The sequence below is a fragment of the Agelaius phoeniceus genome, chromosome 1 (genome assembly GCF_051311805.1).
Source record: "Agelaius phoeniceus isolate bAgePho1 chromosome 1, bAgePho1.hap1, whole genome shotgun sequence".
Taxonomy (NCBI): Eukaryota; Metazoa; Chordata; class Aves; order Passeriformes; family Icteridae; genus Agelaius; species Agelaius phoeniceus.
Window position 1 is genome coordinate 140,358,887 of NC_135265.1, and position 21,236 is coordinate 140,380,122.

The following is a 21,236-nucleotide window of genomic DNA, read 5'->3' on the forward strand; positions in this document are numbered from 1 at the left end:
CGGAATTGGTTGATTATGGATTTTTATGATTCTAAAAACTTGCCTATATGATTTTTTTTCTGACATAAAAATACTCTTTTGTCCTTATTTTAGTCATATAAAGTATGTTGCAGAAAGTATCTGTAAGATTTCCTACTTCATTAATTATTAAAATTCCTATGTTGAAATACTATAATTCAATTTACATTTTGTCTTTCTAAATATAACTTCTGTCGTAATAATTCCTATTTATATGAGAAATAATATTTTACCATAATTGCTATCTTATTTGCTTTGTAAAGGTTATTGGCATGTTGCTTGTACTTGATGGAGTTATTACCAAAAATTTCCAGATGTTCTTAATTTTTAACATTATTTTTTACACTATTCCTGGCCACTATAAGGGTACTAAAACTAATATGCATAGGGGAGATATTGCCAGATAAAATTTGGATTGATTTGAACTCCAGTAAATGTTAAATTCAGGCTTTTTATTGAAAAAAAAATTTCGTATTATACCAAAATTATTACCTGTCCTAGCATTCACCCACAAATGTTTATCTGTATAATCTTCTGCATTATGAAAAAGTGATGATTTTGTTAGGTTTTCATCCATTCAGAAGTTTGAAAAAAGGCTATGCTAACACATCAGGAACACTAGATTAAGATTGCCCACCAATACACTAAATTCCTAGAAAGACTGAATGTTAAATGGTAGAAATTATACTTTGGGAATGTGAACAGCAAAAAAAGAAAATCCGCACTTATTACAAATAATTAACAGTTTCAATTAAATAAAGTTGGAAAGGAAACCTGAAATTTCTTTATAAATAAATTCTTGAATTTCATTATAAAATCCTCTTTTTTGTAAAAGTGATCCACACCCCATAGTTCTCTACACTAGTGGAGAAAAAAGGCTAAATTTATACTATCAGAGAGCATGGAAAATATATATTCTTACCCCTGGTACACAAAATAAACAATTTTCAGTATTTTCTGTTTAATAGCTCCTGTTTATACATGAAAGTCTAGTATTCATTTTATTTTTGCTTAATTCTTACTGGTTTCTCATCTTGCATTATCCAGGACAATCCAATTCTGCTTTCCTTTTTGGAAACACGAATAATAATGATCAGTGGTCTCCTATTCATCATTTCTTCTCCCTTCAAATATTGTATTGAAAGCTTTTTATATCTTTTATATGTTCATAACTTTTATGCTAATTATATCTTTCCACAATGAATTTCTTTGTAATGAAAGATTTTTTATGACTTCTATGTAGGAATAAAAGGAATAACATGCATAAAATTTTTGCACTGAATACTTCTAGCAATTTACTAATTTCAGTACTATCTGTAGAGGGTTGAGTTTTTTTCATTATTATTTTATAATGAACTTCTTTATATAAGCTTTGTATATGAACTTCTCACTGGGAAATAATCTAAAAGGTTTAATTTTTTAGCACACATTGAAATCCCTTAACAAGTCAACTTCTCTTTATTCTTTTCCGCTATTCTTTATCTTCTCAATGTCTCATATATCAAATAACATTAGGTATGAGGATGATTTATGTAAATAATTGATCTATGTAAATATTTAAAATATAAATATCAGAAGAAATGTAACCAATTTCAGCTATGCTAGCAAATTTTGTTCAGGAAAAAATAAAGGCTGAAAATCAAAATTTTGAGTGATCATCAAAGCTTTTTAATATCAGCATCAGGTACAAAATCATTTAATGTTACTAAGACAGGATCAAACTAAATATCCTGTAAATTTTGGGATAGTTTTCTTATTTTTCTCTACAACAATGGCAGGATTCAAATTGTGATCCATAGTATCTTTTAATGGTAACATCGAGAAGAATAGTGGAAAGATAATGCACTGTAAATGTGAGATAATAAAGCCTTCACTGCACAACCATCACAACCAATTACTTAAATTAATTTTAAAAAATCTATAGGTCCTTTGTTTAATTACTTTCTTTTCTTTTTTTTTTAATTTTTTTTAATCTAGGTGTAACTGTTAATACTTACTCTTGCTTGGATCCTGGCATACCAGTGCATGGACGTCGTTATGGACATGACTTCTCCATAGGTTCCACTGTCTCATTTAGTTGTGATCCAGGTTATAGGCTCAGTCATGAGGAGCCTTTACTATGTGAAAAAAATCACTGGTGGAGTCACCCACTCCCAACTTGTGATGGTAAGGATGAACAGATTCAATACAGAGTACTTTAAGTTATACAAGTTTTGCCAGACTATTATTAGTCAAAATGATTTAAATGCCAGGGCCTGTAAAACCTGTATTTTTAGGAAAGTAAAAGAGTAATTAGAGAAAATAAATGCCATATATTTCTGTGATAAGACATATGAAACAGAGAATAATATATAGTTATTTAATCCTGCAGATTACTGAAGGTATATCTATCTGAATTTATGTAACTGTGAGCTAACTGATTGCAAACTTTGTGTATATCTGGTTGTAAAGAACTTATTACAGCTTAAAAATATTTGTGTTTGGGTATCCATCTATGGACAGAGATTGCTGACATAAAATAAAACCCATGAAATTAAGTTCATTTGCACCTGACTCAGAAACTTCATTTTCTCCTGTTTCATGATGATCACTCTGTTTATAGCTTGTTAACAGAACTTCACACCCTTCCATCACTGTGGAAATTTATTAGGACCACATTATATCTGATGATTATTAAACCAGACAAAAGTGGTCTCCACTATATCATTAAATCTGAAAAATTATTTAACATTTTCAGTCATCTCTTGTAATTGGAATTGTTCATTTAATGCTTTCCCAGTTGGGGTCATATCATTTATATGTACTATTTATATGTACTATTAAGAAAGTGGATTGTGATGTTCATTCAGTTACATTATTTGAGATATTTACTTCTTAAAACAGTTTCCCTCTTTGCAGCATGCTGCATGTTTTTCATGTTAAAAATGTTTTCAGGAGTAATATAACCATTTAATTTCTAGTATTTAACCAGAGAAAGTCTCCTGACTTCTGTAGTCTCCTACATTCTGTAGGAGAATGTACATGATACTGTATTTTTTCTAATACAGTTCTTAGTGTCTAAGGACAATAATTTTGAGAGAAAGATTTGAATGAAGACTGACACAGAAGCTCATTGAATTATGTGTGATTTGCCATATGGAAGACTACTCATTCCCGCTGCATTACTTTCTTAAGAAAATGATAGGGACTTCTTTGGCCTTCAGATTGTTTAGTTAGGAAATGCTTTCGGATTTTATGTTCAGGAAATTGAAGGTGTCAGATTATGATAATTCTCAAAATCTGTGGTAATAGAAAGGGATGTGAATAATCACTTTGCTGAAAACGGCCCTCTGTAGTTCTCCGAGTCTGTTTTCTGAAAGATTCTACATCTCAGTCAGGTTCTTGCAATGAAGAATTACAGGGTTCCCACAATTTGCAGTCAAGGGGATGATATTTTTCTGAATAGACCACAAAACTAGGATGTGTTTTTTAATGGTGATAAGCACTAGATGCTAACCATGTAAAAGACACAAATAAGCACACTCCTTATGAATACTGTGCTCTGTTGTGAAATAAACTTACATATTATAATCAGTTTCTTCCTAAAGATGCCGAACTAATATGCAATTCATTAGGTGACTGAGGTTTCTTTTTCTCCAGAGCACATTGCTAAATGGTGATTTTCCATTCAATAAATATTTTGTAAAAGTAGGATTGAGTACATTTTTTCTACTAAATGTAGTCAGTTTATGGTTGATGTAATTTTCATTTCATTGCTGAATTTCTTCTCTGGTGGAATGTTTTTTAAAACAATCCAGAGTCCTTGCACCCCAGGCAAAAAAGGGAATTTGCTAAATGGGCTGTTCTTTGCATAAATTATGAGTTTGGGTTTGTATTAATCATACCACTAACAAACACATCAGTCACTATCACATGCATCAGTGCATTCAGAATGTTACTCTGATGGTTTCTGAAGAGACAAGATCTTTTTTGTTTGCTCTTTTGATAACTGCATCTCTTTTTTTATAATTATATCGTGTAGTGATGTGGAGACAGATCATGGTAATTGTGCAGATAGGTCATGGCAACTCATGAGTGGGTGTGGTTTGCAGAAATGACTATAAGACAAAAAATTTTAGAATCTTAAAGCAACTTTCTCCTCAAAGTAGAACATGGTGTTGACTGAAATTCTATTATTTGAAGGAGCGTAAACGAAATTTTTCATTATGTGTTTGATGTTGCCCAGATAAACAAAGAGGTAAAAGAGGTGGTTACAAGCTTTGCTGAGAAAACACTGCTTGTATTGCATCTCTACAATTCCCATGTACCTGGTCTATTTTAGATTTAAATGAGAAGGTCAAAATGCAAGTTTATATTGTGAGTAATCTAGGCTACACTAGTTTATATTAAATGAATCTCTTGCATAATATAAGTCTAAGGTTTATTTCTTGCAGCTGAGTATGTTAATTTGATGTCCATATCCTTATTTATTTACCCCAACTGAACTACATCCCATTTTAAGATACATTACATTTTCTATAATTAGGGAAGACAAATGCTGAAGTTACTTGGTCTGTGAAGCACAGTATATTAGATTCAAGCTCTAATTCAGTTTCAATAAATTTAGTCTATTCTATATGCCACTTTTCTTATCCAATTGCACAATAAATGAAAATCATCGCAGAATTACATTTGCAGATGGAAGTTAGAGTCAATTAAACAAATTAATGTAATGAGGCCTCTGTGTGTTTTTGCACACATATATTTGTATTTAGACTTATATACACACAGAGATATTTCCATATAAATAGATTTTTCTTTTTTTTTCTCTGCAGTCCTTTCTAAACTGGCCTATGTTATTAGTCTTCTTTGATGATGCTTCAAATCTAAAGCTAATTGTTATTACTAATCAATTATAATTGTGTGTTTTCTCTTTCCATCACTTCTGAAAACCAAATAGTTTCCAATTATGTGTACTTACAACAAATTGAACTTCTGCAAAAAAGTTTGTGGTTGTTTTTTTTCTTGTTTTTTTCTGAAAACTTTTCTTCTTCTTAAGAGAATTTTATCTTTCCTGAGAAAATTGAGATAACATTATTTTATGTTAGTGTCTCACTTGCAGGTGGTGATCTGTGGCTAGTCTCTTGAAAAATCTTTATATAAGAAAATAATAGATTATACCATTTGAAAATGTAAAAAATGCTAATTTCACAGATATCACCATCATCAATCAGGCTAAAAAAGTAAAACAGGTTTTATTTTATTTTTTTTAAGTGAATTACTAGTGAACACAGTTGAAATGCATCAAAAATACATTTATATGAATCTTTATCTATCTATCTATCTATTTATCTATCTCATACATTTTCTTCATATTTTCTGTTCTTTTTGGATATGGGGACTGTTATGATCTGATTTAAACCCAGAGCATTAAAGAAAGACAAGTCTCTGTGTATAAACCGGACAGAACTTTGAAGGTTCAAAATATACCCAAAAACGAGATTAAAACCAAATGAGGTTAGAAGCTGGTAGCAAAGAATTGATATGTTTAATTTAATAGTAAAAGAGGCAAAGAGAAAGGAGAGAGAGAGGGAAGGAAGGAAGGAAGGAAGGAAGGAAGGAAGGAAGGAAGGAAGGAAGGAAGGAAGGAAGGAAGGAAGGAAGGAAGGAAGGAAGGAAGGAAGGAAGGAAGGAAGGAAGGAAGGAAGGAAGGAAGGAAGGAAGGAAGGAAGGAAGGAAGGAAGGAAGGAAGGAAGGAAGGAAGGAAGGAAGGAAGGAAGGGAGGGAGGACAGGGGTTATGTAGAAGCATATCACCCACCCAAGGGTCCCAGCTATGTCTCACTGATCCCCTCCATCTGGTCTCCTTGGTGGTCAGGGTCCCCTGTGGCTGCCACACACAGCACCACACTGAAGAGTGCAGAATTCCGTGGGTTAATCCACGCTTTGGGCAGGTGGGAACGCCCTGTGCCTCCCTTGCAGGAGGCCAGTTTGACACTGTCCTTGCAACACTGAGGGTCTGTTGCACCATCTCTGGTGCTCTGCTGCAGGGTCTGGGGACCCCTTTGGGGGCCCTTTGATGGGCCATGCCATGGTTTAGTTGAGGTGTTAGGGCATGGGTTGGACTCGATGATCTTTAAGGTCTCTTCTGTATATTCTGTCACCCCCTCTGCTGTGGATGAGCTTTTCCCCGGGGGAAGGGGCTGCTCAGCCCGGCTCCTCTGCACAGCGGAGGGTGGAGACGCTGCCTCTGCCCAGAGGCCTTTCCAACACACACCCAAAGCCTCTCTCCCCCACCCTTTGCTGTGAGGGTCTGTGAGCCTGGCAGCTGATGGCCCTGGGGCTCTGGTCTCCACCCTGAAGGTACCAGGCTTGTGCTCTGTGAATGTCCCCAGCCAGCCCTGAGTTGTTACTACAACTTGTTTTCATCAGCGAATGGTGTAGGGCCTCTCAGACCCCCATTCAGGGTATGGTGATCTTCTCTGCAGCTTTTGTAATACAGTTTTAGAAGTCCTTCATGAAAATGTTTAAATCATAAACTACAATATTTCAGTCATAAACTATAATATTTCATTCTCTGACAGGGACCCCCTTCTTCTCATAACCAGATTTCTAGACATTTCATATCACTATACTTTTCATAACTCTGAGACTTACTTCTATCACATGAAAACAAACTAGTTTTACATAGATTATAAATTGTATTTGTAGATCTCAGGTGACAGCAACATAATTAGTGGTTATTGAGTTTTCCTGATGGTTATAAAAAGCAAAATTTAAGAGAGTTTTCTGTGAATAAGTGTTAAGCTAGCTATACAGGATGACCCTGTGTAGGAAGAGAATATACAAACTGACTTCTACAGTAGAATGTGCTAAAACCAGAACAGAGGGCATGTGAATAAAATTGAAAACACAAATAAATAAATATGAGAAAACATGTCATAATGTAATGTGAAGTGTCCTAGAAATATATTTCTGTGGCATAGATGCTGTGACAAGACAGCGAAGTACTTGCAATTGTTAATGCGGGGTCGTAGAGATGGAAACCATATCTTATTGAAGTAGATTTAAAAAATCCTGTCTCATTACTGATCCAAAATCATAGATTCTTACATGGTTTGCTAGCCTTCCCAAGTGAGACCCCAAGAGGGAATACAATATAATGACAGTTTAGCAGAAGATCAAATGGGTAAAAATAGACTATGAATAAATTTAGGCTGAAAATTATAAGGCTATTTCTAGTATTGCAAGATTGATTTCCTATAATAGTTTTATAGTAGCATGAAATATGGTCTGAAGTGGAACTTTGCTATGAATGACAAAAGTCAAGTGCTTTTATTACAATTATTAATGTATTTTTGGGATGAAACATGGCCTGCATGTCTCCCACTGAGACACAAGTAGCCTGACTAAAAGTTCTGAAATTGTTTGGGCCAAAAATTATTTTCAAAGTATATATGGAACCATTTTCTAAGCTAGGCTTGCTTGTTGTCACTTTTTTTTTTTGCGGCTGATCATGTTACTGTGCAAAATAAAAGAGAGTGTAAGTATTCAACCCAATATTGTAAGAATTTATTTCAGCAGAACATCTGAACAAAACTCCACTATTAAATTGGAATCCTCATTCATAGTTATCCAAAACTTGCTTCTTAAATTGTTGCATCACTTCTGATCACCACAGTGTATACTTCCACATACTGATCTGTATTTCATAAAACCACTTTTATATTTTGTTCTCTTTACTCTTTTGTTCTTTTATTCTCATTGTTGTTGTTGTTTTACATTTTTTAAAATTTTTTTTATTTTGATTCACACTATTTGGAAAACAGTAATGCAGGCATGTCTTGATTCAACTTCTCTGATTGCGTAAAAAAAATTAATTGGTGTGTTAACATAAGGTTCCATTTTCCACATTATAAATCAAAAGTAGTACCTCAGTTGTTTCCTTAAGTGTTCATTCTACTTTTTCCTAGCTTCCATCTTGGTAATCAGATAAAGTGAAAGGTAGAATTTGGAAATACGTGTATTTATCCTTTGCTGTTCTTATTTTTACGTGCTCCTGTTTTCCTTTGCACTCTGAAAAACAGTCAGATACTAGTAGTGATATTACATGCTTGGGCTGTTAGCCATCTTATCAGGGCCAGTTGCACATCTAGGATTTCAGATTTGTCAGCTTGGCTTTATTTTCTAAAAGGCTGCTCCCTTGATGCCTTTTTCTGCCATCTGCTAGCCTTCACAGAGTTACACTGAAGGCCTGATGGCATGCCATAGATGTTTTGTCACTATTTGCATTCCTGAAATGTTTTCCAAACACCTCCTGTAAAATATATCATTTGGTCTATAGCCCATGATTATAAAAACTGGCTGTATTTATTATTTAATGGATGAAGTAGATAGTTACCATCAGGAGCTCCAATAATATGCTGTCACAGCCTTGGCTGTATTTTGCTAGTGTCTAAATATAGCAAGATCAGATTATAAGGTGGCAGTATTTGCCTTCACTGTCTCTTCATCAGAGAAGTGAGGAGGAAAATTAATATGGAAGGAGGTTATTTGCCTGTGGCAACACTGAAGAGATTGGGCACATGTGGTCCCAGAATGTCTTATTTCAGCCTGTGGTACTGGATTTGCAAATTTCCATCTTACAATTAGGCCAACAAAGGCTAGAAAGTTGGCAGGAGAAATAGCACATACAAAGCAATCATGAGGCTATCCAGACAAGTAAGCATGTTTAAAACAGAAATATAGTTTGTTAGAATGACCAAACAAATTCTAGCTAGGCAAGACAGGGCAGCCTTCAACCTAGTATATAGGATGAAATTCCATTTCTGGTTTATAAAATAAGGCTTATTAAATGTATACTTCTTTTAGTGCCCTGAACACAATGATGATATGCAGTGCCATAACCTCATTATGAAAAATAATTGATCTCTATGAAAACATTCCACAGTGCTACTGCAATGTCTGGAAAATGCATGTATTTCATTGACACAAATGTCTGCTTAGGTACAAGGTGAGATTGAAGGTACATTCTGGATATTCTCTTGATTCCCTTTCTTCTGTGTCCTCAAATCAGTTATGAATTTACATCTAAGCAGAAGATTGTGACATGTCCATATATTCATTCTCAAATATAGAACAATAACAGCAAAAGCATAATGAGTATAACTTCAATCATTTACTCCATCAAAGTGTAGTAGAAATTGCCATAAGCAGGATAACTATCAAGACATAGGAGAAGAAACAGCATGATGCAGCAAATTACTCACAGCACCTTACTCCTGAAGTATGTAATGTTTGAGCACATACTGAAAGGCCCAACTTCTCCCCCCTTTACAAGTCACGCTGTTGAGTGCTGCCTTAGGAGGTGCTGCAGATGTTTCAGGAGGGGTAGGAGCAGGTTAAATCAGCTAGGGCAGGTGGGGCAGCATCTCAGAAAGAGGCATTGCTCCTCCAACCTTTGACAGGCTCCTTCCCTCACCCTCATTGCTGTGGCAGCAGGGTGGGAAGCACAGACGTGAGCAAGAAATAGTTGAGTGACCGCTTATAGAACAAGAGGAGGGTTTGATATTTGAATCAACTGGAGTTACAGACAAATAGCTGCCATTTACATCTCTCCAAAAGTGCCTTTGAAGAACCTTTAACATCTTCTAAAGATAAGAGAAGAATTTGTGTTAATTACTTTGGAAGGACTGCTCTTAGGGAGAGCTGCAATCAACTGCTGGAATGGTCTAGATTATTTGACCTGAAACTGGTGACAATAGTTCACTGCTTTTATTCTAAAATATTTCTGCGAAATAATTTCAGTAATGCATATAATTAGGCTAAGGAAAATAAAAGGAATAGATGCTTTTAACCTTGAGAAAAAAAAAACAGAACTAGTAATTTGTTTTATAATGTATGCCCTTGTGAGATAATCTATATTCAGAGAACTCTGATGTAATGACTTGGTACTGAATTTTAATAGCTGTTATTGATATATGATAATCCTAAAATGCAAGACTCTTCCTCACTAAAATTACCTGATTAATGTTGTATTTCAAAAACCCTGGAACAGAAGATCATTGAGCTGTACATTTTTGCCAGTGTTGTTATGACTAAATTTTTGTATTTTGCATTAACTAAAGCTGTAATTTAATTTTTGTATTGCTCAATTACCGATTACTTTTATAAAGTTGCTAATGAAACTATAGAAATGCTTATTCTTGTACTGGAATTTGTCATTAGCACGAACATCACAGCTATAAACACATAACCAATAATTATAATTGTATTCATGAAATCAGGTCAACCTTCCCTGCACAAATATTTTAAGTAAATAATTCTTCAATAGCCAAGATCCACCATTTTGACTCTCCAGCCTTGGCTTCTGTTTAAGTGATATTGTTTGGCTCTCTATCATCTGCCTTCATCTCTCTGCTGAACTTAACAATTTTCACAGAGACTCCAGAAACCTGAAAAAAACAGCTAATGAAACTTGATTTTGATTTTCTTATGCATATTAAACAAAAATTAATTAATAATTGATTTAATTTCTTTTTCTATTGTATAAAAATGGCCTTTAGTCATATCTTAAATTGCTAAATCATTTGAGTAACTACTTTTAAATAATTTTAAAGGCAGAAATTTTTAGGTTTGTTCTCTCACATTTTCTCTTATCTGTATGTTTTCTGTTATTTATATTATTATTATTGTAATTGTTATTATTTTCTTTATTTCTAGCTTTATGTGGTGGAGATGTTAGAGGACCTAGTGGAACAATTTTATCCCCAGGTTATCCTGATCTATATCCAAATTCACTGAATTGCACATGGACTGTGGATGTTACCCATGGAAAAGGTAAAAAAAATCCTTTTCTCTTTTTCCACTTTTTTTTTGGTTCTTTGTTGTTTTTTTGGTTTTTTTTTAGTATGTAAGCCCAGTATTCTCTGCTCTAGAAGGAGACCTAGGTTAGCACCAAAGCACTTGGATTTGCATTGCTGATTTTTGGGTTTGTTTAATTTTCTTGTAGTAATTCCTAGAATTCCAGAACTGGACTAGGCCCTTACCCTTCCCACAGAATGAAAAATCAGTGAGAAAGAATTATATAATGGCTGATCACAGAAGCTGAAGGAGAGATGGCTTTTAAGGAAGAGGTGGTTATTTCTTGAAGTCAGATTTCAGGAAAAAAATGTAATAGGGATTTTAGCTCTTCTCTGAGAGCTTAAATAATGCTTAGGACACAAATGGAAGCTGGTATTTCCAGGTATCAAAGTTTCCTAAAAAAAACGTGTCCTAGTTGCTTTCAAATGAAAGGTTTTGGTACTAGATGAGATGGATCATACTTTTAGGTTTTTGTTGGTATTTTATATTAAATATGGGAGTGACTCTTGTACTATGGGTGGGAAGAGCTAGAGCAGTATAAGATTTAATGTTAGGGGAAGGAGACAGAGATAGATGTCGCAAGAGAAATTTAATACAAATAGAGTAAGCTGGTAAGAACAAAAAAAAAGGAGAATTATATTGTAACACTGGAGAGAATACAGAAAAAGAAATGAAAGAGAGAAGAAGGAAGGCAAGTTCAATTCTGAATTTCATCATGGTTCTCTGTGAGGGTATGAAAAATGAGACAAAGTATGCTGATGATGTATTCCTCTAAGAAAGAGTTATTGGTAACATAAAAATAAGACTTCAGATAAAGAGAACTGTGCTGATCTGTGATCCCCTTATTCTATTTTGTACAAGTAGTGTGATAGTTTCTCATCTAGATGTTAAATCACTCTGACTGGGTGTCCCATTTAAAACTCCTTAAAACATTAAAGTGGTAAAGTGTGTCTCTCAACATTATTGCTCCAGCTCTTGCAGTAATAAGAGTAGTCTCTCTTATTACCAAGTGATGCCTTTGTGTCAGTGTAATTTGATTCTAAATATCCACAGTGAAAGAGCCTCCTGAACTTAGTGATGCTACATCACATACTGCATTTGCCTTTGTTACCTCTAGGTATGATACGTGGCTTTTAGAGTTGTGGGAATATAAGGAACTGTGTATCTTTTATTCTTCTGGATAAGCAAAAAAGACTAAAAGAAGGTGTAAAGAAACTCTTAGACCTGTAGTCATTTATCTTGCACTCTGTCTGAGAAGTCATTGGATAACAGCACAAGCTTTATAATCTGAGAATTGAAGGCAAGTAGCAGAGATGAATAAGAGTTTAGCTTCATGGAGTAATACATGACAGAAAATGATGAGAATCCTACAGTAAAAATGAGGTCAGATTAAGCCACATTTTTCAGGATTCTTGAAAGACATTTTATTAACTCTTTCATTTCTCCTAAAATAAAAACAGGATTATGAAGAAAAGTACTTGGGAAGTTTTGGGAAGTTTTGGGGGTTTCTTTAATTTTCTTTTCCTTTTTAGAAAATGAAACAGCTTTTTTGTGATTCATCATTTTTTCTTAAAACCTCAGCTAGAGAAATACTTAATAGTTGGGACAAATAAAAGCTGAAATTCTCAATGTTATGATATTTTAAATGAGCCTGTTAAGAAAATCCACCATATATAATGAGACTCCTGGGAAAACAAATTTGCAGAAATAAAATATAGAGGGGAAGACATAATAGTATAAATATGGATATTTATAAGCACATATACACCGAAACATGTATGCACACATATCTATAGACTCGTAGTCTTGTTTGATTCAATGTCATGTAATGTTACAGTCTTGAGGCAGAGTGGCTGGAAAGCTGCTCGGTGGAGAAAGATCTGAGGGTGCTGGTTGACAGCACCTGAACATGACCCAGCAATGAGCTCAGATGGCCAAGAAGGCCAATGACATCCTGGCCTGGATCAGAAATGGTGTGGCCAGCAGGACCAGGGCAGTGATTGTATCTCTGTACTCAGCACTGGTGGTCCTGTGTCCAGTTCTGGGCCCTTCAGTACAAGAAAGGCATTGAGGTGCTGGAGCATGTCCAAAGATTGGACATTAGGGGAAAATTTCTTCATGGAAGGAGTTATCAGTCATTGAAACAGGCTGCCCAGGGAGTTGTCATCCCTGGAGCCATTTAAAAAACATGTTGATGTGGCACTTAAGGACATCATTTAGTGGTGGACTTGGCAGTGCTGGATTAGTGGCTGGACTCAATGATCTTAGAGGTCCTATCCAAACTAAATGACCTATGGTTCTGTAATTTTTATTGTTGTATGGAAATGTTATTAAGGAAAAAACATTAAGCATGTATGCAATGTCAAGATTTGACTTGGACATTTTGATTCATGCTGCTCAAAGAGCTGCTGGAAAAAACTGTAGAGTGGTATTTGCTCTGAGTAGGAAATAGTGTATGAAATCTTCATATTTTGTACTTGTCGGCAAAAGGCTATTAATTCTTTAAGCTCTTCCTGTTGTACTGCATGAGGAAGATAGCTGTCCTTTTATGATAATGTCACAGGCTTACTTAATTTAAATTTCTAACAGTTAAGTTCTATGTCACAGTGAACTAGTCAAATAGGACACTTCTGTATTTAATGGAAAAATGCATATAACTTTAGGATATGAGTCATTGCACCCTAAAGAAATGAGTGGAATGAACTATCCTCTGAAGGTACCTGTTCATCTCCATCCATCATGTAATGTCCAGTCTATGGGGAGACTGAGTGACTAAGGTTTACATGGTTACCATTTAGAATAATTGATCCCATACATATAAATGGGTTATTTTTATGATAGGGAGAAATTGTTCTGATATCTCATTTTCTGCTCTATTTCATGGCTAGTGTAATTTCAGCTTCAGAAACCCAAGGAGTATCTTCTACTAGCTACTAACTAGTGAGATGATTTTTACTTAAGACTATTTTGGAGTTTTTTTCTACAAGGTTTTGTAGTTTCATGGCAGACTGCCAAGAGAAAAGTATATAACTTGTAACTCCAGAATGCTGTGAGGTACTTTCTTATACACGCATCTTTATGTTAAAACTTCATACTGCTATTACATAATAACAGGTAATTAAATGCATAGTTTTAGTTATTATGTATATTTTATGTCTGTATATGTTGAATTGCTAGGAAATACAGTTTCTGTGTTTGTATACACTGTTTTAAATGACAACATTGCAATATAAATATATCTGGTTTTAATTTTACTCTTCAAGTGTATCTAAAGTTCTAGAATTAATTTTTCATTTGTGTTCTTGTGGAGCAGCATTATGATTCTTGAGTGTCTATTAAAACGATATAATTTTCTTTCATTTTTTTAAAAATGTATTAACTAGAGAATTGAACATTTATCTTAAATATAGTTAATATGTCTATTAATCACTATAATGAAGAGAAAAGGAAACACCTATTGACAATAATTATTGCATTTTGTCTGTGATTAGAATGCAATTTAAATATATGGTGAAATGAAATGTGTGAAGTGTCAGTGGTATGTTTTAAAAGATCTATTATGAGATCAGTTAATTAACCCGTCTCCCAACAGTCTGGATTGTAACATAGAGAAGCGACATCTCACATTATGTCTTCCTATCTTCATTTCAGATTTTAAATATTACCCTTATAAAAAAGGTGCATGTGGGGCAGAATGAGACAGAATCTACCTGAACATATCTTTTAGAATTCTTCCCTGGAGAAGACACAATCTGTCACACAGCACTTATTAATGTGATTAGAATATTTTCTGAAGAAAACCAAATTGTACAGCTACTGCTGTAATATACCTTGGGGTTTTGCTAAGAAATGTCATGGCAATCTGCAAAATTGATTGAAACATTCCCTTGAGTTAAACCTTGTGTGATGTTTGAACAATAGTCAGTGAAGCTCAGCTGTGATTCACAGGAATTTCATTATTTTGCGTTACTACCATAAAATTTTCTTTGGCATTTCTGATTTTGTTGTTTCAGTGTACATGCATGCATAAAAAGGACCAAAATTAATTTGGAGTGCAGTAAATGCAAAAAAAATATGAGCTGATATTCAGTCTTATTCTGTATCTATATCACATGGGTTTTTTTAAGAGCTCTTTGCATGTGAAATGAACACTACATCCTATATGAACTAAGTTAAAAAAAAATGCAGACATTTAAGAATTTATTAGTTCCAAAGCTATATTTATATACATTAGTTCAAAAGATATGCAACTTCATCCCAATTCCAGAATTCTGTGTGTCATTTTTCCCCATTTATTTTTACACAAGCTGGGAGAATAAATAGAATTATCAAAATAGATGAATGGCTTTGCTCATGTAATTAGTAAATTAAGAACTTTTAAAAGCCAGAATAAATCTTTTGGATTATTTATTTTTACCATAAGCGTAAAATAAAATCTCATCCAGTAATTTCTATATCAGTGCTACTTAGTAAGAATGTGTTTTTCTGGATTCAGAGGGAGTATGTGATGTGTGTGGAGTTTTAAGAAGAGAAGGAGTTATCTACTTGAAAAACCTGAATGGTTCTCCAGTCTCTTTAAAGGGAAGTAAAAGATAAAGGTCTCCAAGATCCAGGGTTTTTCTCTGATTGCTCCTATCTGTATGTCCAGCTGATGGCAAGACCAAGCATGTATTCTAAAGATGCCAGTATGTATGGCTGGTCACACAGTTTAACAAGGATGGAGGCAAATGTCTTATTGGCCCTCATAGAAACCAGCAGCACTGAAACAGACGTGAACACCACAGGCAACCAAATCCTATTTCTCCATCCAGGCTGAGGGGAAAGGGGTCTGTTAGAAATAACACTCACAAATGCACATGCATGTGCTCCCCCAACCTTCCATATTCTGACCCAGGACCTGGAGTTCAGATTCTACTCCTACTAGGTTCTGCCTGGTCTGTGATCAATGGCTCTTTTTCCAGTTGTCCCCTGACCTCATCCTGCTCCCCAGACAGTCCACACTAATGTTCACTAGTGGTCACCCATGTGCTCAATCTCTGGACAGAAGAAACATTTGCACACTAATAAGGAGTAGAGTTTGAAAAGAATAGAGGACAGGTTGCACTGGTTAGGTGCAGGGATTAGAGAGCCTTAACTCTCTCCCTTTTCTGACATGTTTTTCACTCTTACCTGGCATGTTCCTTTCCCTTATCTTCCTTTGGCCCAAAACATCTCACTAAAAGTTTTAAGGTCTCCAACCACCATTAAAGAAAAAAAAAGTCTTCAGTTTTACTTAATCTCACAAATTCCTTCAAATACTCCATGGTAAATTTTTAATTTTCATGAGACCCAAGATAAAATTCTTTCCCCCATTACATAAATTACTAAGATGTAACTGCTTTAAGATTACAATAATACACTTAATTTGCCATTAGACAGAAACATAAGAAATCTGGTCATTGTTAGTACTTCCACTTAATGCTGCTCGTTAAAGCTTATGTGTGTGTGTATACCATTCATTACTTTTCTCATTTCCTGTCTCTGCTTCCTGTCCTGAAAAGTCCTTTACCAGGTTTATAAACCAAGTGTCCTTGCATTCTAGATACCCATGCAAGCTGTATTTCTCAGGTGTGATTGAGTTGCATTAACATAAATGTTTAATGCTATTCAGGCAACCTCAGAAATATTATAAAAACAAACAAACGAAAACAATAACAGACAATTGTACTGAGAGCTTCTAAAGCTGCCTGTGAGGTCTAGAAAAGGTAACCTACAACATCTGATGGGGCATTATATTTCTTTATTTAGACAGCTTAGTCAAGCAGAGTATAACTAGCTTGGATTTTATTACCCTGTTTGGGAAATTTGGGGCTGGTGGTAGGGCAAGTGGTGCAGTGTTGGGTCTGTAGGAAGGGGAACTGTTTCTTTGCTTTTTGATTAAATTCTGTTTACTATTAAATATCTATTGGCCATGAGAGTATCCAAAGGTCATTACTATTCATCTGCTATGTTAATCCGCAATCATATGAATGGATCATCCTAAGTATTGCACCATCAGATATATTTGAAGAGACTGAATCATTGGTTTATAACTTACATGATAAAACTGAAAATAGCATTACATTAGAGGTATCCCTAATCACTTAAGCTAGCTAATGGATCCTTCTGTTTATTTTTCTTGGTTTTTCTGTGCATTCTACCAAAAGATCATGCTCTAACTCTTAGTTAAAAATGCAGAAGTGATTTAATTGTCTGTCTTGATCTTTAAGTCTTTTTATGGCTACTGGGTTTCCAGGAGATATCTTCCTTTCTGCATGTGTGATTTATAGATGATGATTGGCAAAAAAAATTGTACTGTTGATGTATGTCACATCTTATTTAGAGATCTCCCTTTTTTTTGGGAGGAATTGGTGAGGCTACTGATGTGTCATTAGAATTTAAGATCATATAGTTTATAATCTTTTCTTTCACTGGTGCTACTCAAGGATACTGGTGATTGTAAAAAATAAGGCTTACCTTTTTTATTCTGCCATTAATTAACTGTATTTTTGAATATACATAGCGCGTCATTGAATTTTACACAAAAATGGAAGCATCTATGTTTAAATTCTATAAATCAGATGTCCATATTTTGCAGCTAAAGACAAAAGTTAAATATGACGTCAGAACAAAACCTACTGCAAAGATATTTTAATTCCAAAATCAAAAGAGATACTAATTTTTAGAAAAAAAATGATTATTTAATTTTCCAAATGATTATTCATAATGCGATGCATGAATTTTAACTTTGGCTTAGTTACATGGATGTTAATAGGGTGACATGTATATCTAATTCTACTTTTTCTAATAGGTGTGCAATTCACCTTCTACACATTTCATTTGGAGGATCATCATGACTACTTACTAATAACAGAGAATGGCAGTTTCACACAGCCATTGGCACGTCTGACTGGCTCAGAGCTTCCTTCACCAATCAATGCTGGTCTCTATGGAAATTTCAGAGCTCAGTTGAGGTTTATTTCAGATTTTTCAATATCATATGAAGGATTTAATATTTCTTTCTCTGGTAAGGAAATACCGGTAATATCTGGCTCCTGAAAAACTTGCTATTTTGGGTTTTTTTCTGTATACTATATAAAGAAAAAAATACTTTAAATTATTTTGATTAATATATATACTGAAAAATTGCGTTATATATTTTTTTCCTCAGCACAATAATTTAAAAGCAAGTGAACCTCTGTGCCACATGATGAATAAGATGGCAGTAAACTGTAAGACACATTATCAAGTGAGGGCAGGAAAGAGAGCTAGTCTAATTTCTGTTACTCAAATTCCAGATGAGCTGAAGTGTCAACTATTTAGTTTTTGTTATGCAATTTTTAAAAATTTGTTTTATTTACTGGAGTTATTTATGACTCTTATAAGAATGATAAATCATGTTGCCTAATGCATTCTTAAAACATTGTGAATGTATTAATATGCCTTACTTTCAACATAATCTAATTAACAATTTATCATTCACATTATAATTTTGTTTTAAAATCTGATGCCTGTATTGATATTCAGGTGGAAATATACAGAAATTACTAGACTGCAGGATTACATATATGACTGGTAAAGAACATGTTCTCATAGAAGCTGACTTGCTCTTGTTTGCAGAGTATAATCTTGAACCTTGTGAAGATCCTGGGATCCCACAATTTGGTAGCAGAACAGGATTTAATTTTGGTGTTGGAGATATTCTGACATTCTCCTGTTCATCTGGATATCGTTTAGAAGGAGCTTCAGAGGTTATTTGTCTTGGTGGTGGACGACGAGTATGGAGTGCACCTCTGCCAAGGTGTGTGGGTACGTGGTCAGCTGCTTTCATTTGCTTGTATGTGTAGTCATTGTCCATGGACTCATAGATTTAGAGCATGGAAAAGCATGGTAATACACCTCTTTTTAATGTACTCTCATATTCTCCATATCTCCTTAGTCAATTTTTTAACCTTTTTTTAAATATATATTTGGTATTATAACTATAAGTGGACTTCATAGTCTATACTTGAAAGCAATTCAAATTAAGGGCACAATGCTTACTTCTCTTATTTGGATTAATAGGTTAGGAAAACTGGGTATAAATTTAAATCAGCATTTACCAGTTCAGATGTCAGGTAATAGATTTTTTTTTTTTGTCAATGAAACTTCCAAGTGATACCTTTATTATAAAATTGTGGTTAGATCACTTAGAACAGATTTGTTTCATAAAACTGGGTCCCTTTATAGGAGTACAGTCAACCTGGACATTCTATGTAAGAACCATATCCTCAGAATATCCTTAGAACAGTTATTCTGGTTTTTAAATGATAGCTAAGATAATTGAGAAGAAACACTTCCTGATGATTCCTACCTAACACTCTCCACTCACTGTACAGGTAGCCTATACATGTAGATTTGACTAGAAATTTAGCTTTAAATGGCTAAAGAATGTTGATTGAGCTGAATGCTTCCTAAATTATTTGGTTTTCAGTTCCATTGAGAACTGTTAAAACAATAAGATCTCTAAAAAGTAGGAGAGTTGCTTAAATGTCTGCATTATTTTTATTTAAGGGTATATATTGCTGAAATTTAGGTTCTATATGGAAAGGTTTATACATAAAAACATTTATATCAGTGTGCATTTAAAATATTTTTTCATACTAAATTTTATGTTAGTTAAACGTAAATGTCTTTCACATGTTGATTGCATGGTAACTATGGATTGATTATGTGTTTCCTCTTATTTGTTGTTAGATACTGTATCAACATTTTTAGGTTCAAACCACTCCTATACCATTTCCTTTACCTCAATATAAGGAAAATTATGAATTTAGCTTATGCATTAACAACATTTATATATGTACCTATAGAAAAGATGATTTAGATGCTGAGTCAGAGCTATGGATGAATAAAAGATTTTTTTGTGTTGGGTTTCATGAATTTTTTACAATAAGAATAATAATGAATGTGTGCACAGTCAAGAAGATAGGTTAAATTTCAGTAATAAATTTCAGGAAGGGTTAATAAAAATGAATTAGTAAGTTATCAGCAAAAATAATCACAGTGGCATAAATATAAAAAAAATCCTATACAGCTTTCATGACAGAAAAATAATGTTTATGTTTTCTTGTTGGAGGAAAAAAGAAAAGCTGTAATAGAAGGAATAAATTATTTTCTAGTCAACATGTTTTCTCCTTACTTTTGGAAATAAAAGATAGTCTCACTAGAATGGCTTAATTAGCCATTTTCACTCCTTAAATATCCAGTGCTTAATTTATGTGTCATAGTAGTGAAATTCAAACAAGACAAGAGTAGAAATTCCTGTCAACCACTTATATTGGACTCAAAATTTATGTATTGGTACTGTTGCTCACATTTGGCGTTTTTTGTCAAAATGATTAATGAGAGAATGCTTCTGATACAACATGCACTTTCACATACACGCAACATCGGTTGGGAAGTAACCACTGCTCATAATATTTGTGTTCAGATTGTCAACACAAGAATAAAGAAAGACACAAGAATAAGGAAGACAGATAAAGTAGAAGTTTGGTGGATGGCCAAGCATCCCTGTCTGGATACAACAAAAGATAATATGTTGGGTTTTGAAACAGAGTAATCAGTCATAATCAATTCTAAACCAAATAATTTACCAGAAAATTAGCAGCTGTCTTTTCTTATTTAGAAGATGGATAAATACTTGTAATTTATTAATTAATGTTATTATTTAATTTATAAAAATAATATTTTTTAAAAATTTACTTTAGACTTAAAAAAATGAAATTTTGAAATTAGGAATTATTAAATTAAGAATTCTTAATTACAAATAAATTATTTTATTTTAAAATAGGAATTATTAAATTATTAGTAATTATTAAATTATTAGTAATTATTATTTAAACATTAATTATTATCAATGTTCAAATAGCAAACAAATATATTTTTACTGAATTTTTAAGGCCGAATTTCTCAAGTGATGGTATTGCCTTAATTCAGTAGGGCTTGATGTTGTACTGAAATAATTTTCATAATAAGATTTTTCTAAAAAATGCATAAAGGTTTTCCATGTTTCTGTTCACCCTATGATGCAGCTCTTCTTGGTGTAGATGTCTGTAGTCACTCGGGGCAAGCATAATTCAATGGTAGCTGAAACTTTGGTGTGTTATCTACTCTGTGTTGGCTAACAAAACTAAACCATGCTCTGTATGAATTACTACAAAGCAACTGCCACACAGCCAGCTGAACTAGCTGTTAATAAATGGATGTATCTAATGATAACAGAAAAAAGTCCATAATCTTTAAATTGCTTTCTTTGAACTTTTCCATGGACAGTGAAAATGAAGTCTCCTCCTTTTGAATCTAAGTAATATATTTGTAA

General features: G+C 33.8%; 1 protein-coding gene across 3 annotated transcripts in view; it reads left to right on the plus strand.

The window, feature by feature from the left end:
* The window catches only part of CSMD3 (CUB and Sushi multiple domains 3), a 594,913-nt gene that overhangs the window by 356,085 nt on the left and 217,592 nt on the right, over positions 1-21,236 (plus strand). For all 3 annotated transcript variants that reach the window (XM_077188509.1, XM_077188511.1, XM_077188512.1), the window contains 4 exons: positions 1,996-2,184; positions 10,718-10,834; positions 17,688-17,903; positions 18,497-18,685. In XM_077188509.1, the coding sequence (XP_077044624.1) occupies positions 1,996-2,184; positions 10,718-10,834; positions 17,688-17,903; positions 18,497-18,685 (711 nt within the window). The remainder of the gene's footprint in view (positions 1-1,995; positions 2,185-10,717; positions 10,835-17,687; positions 17,904-18,496; positions 18,686-21,236) is intronic.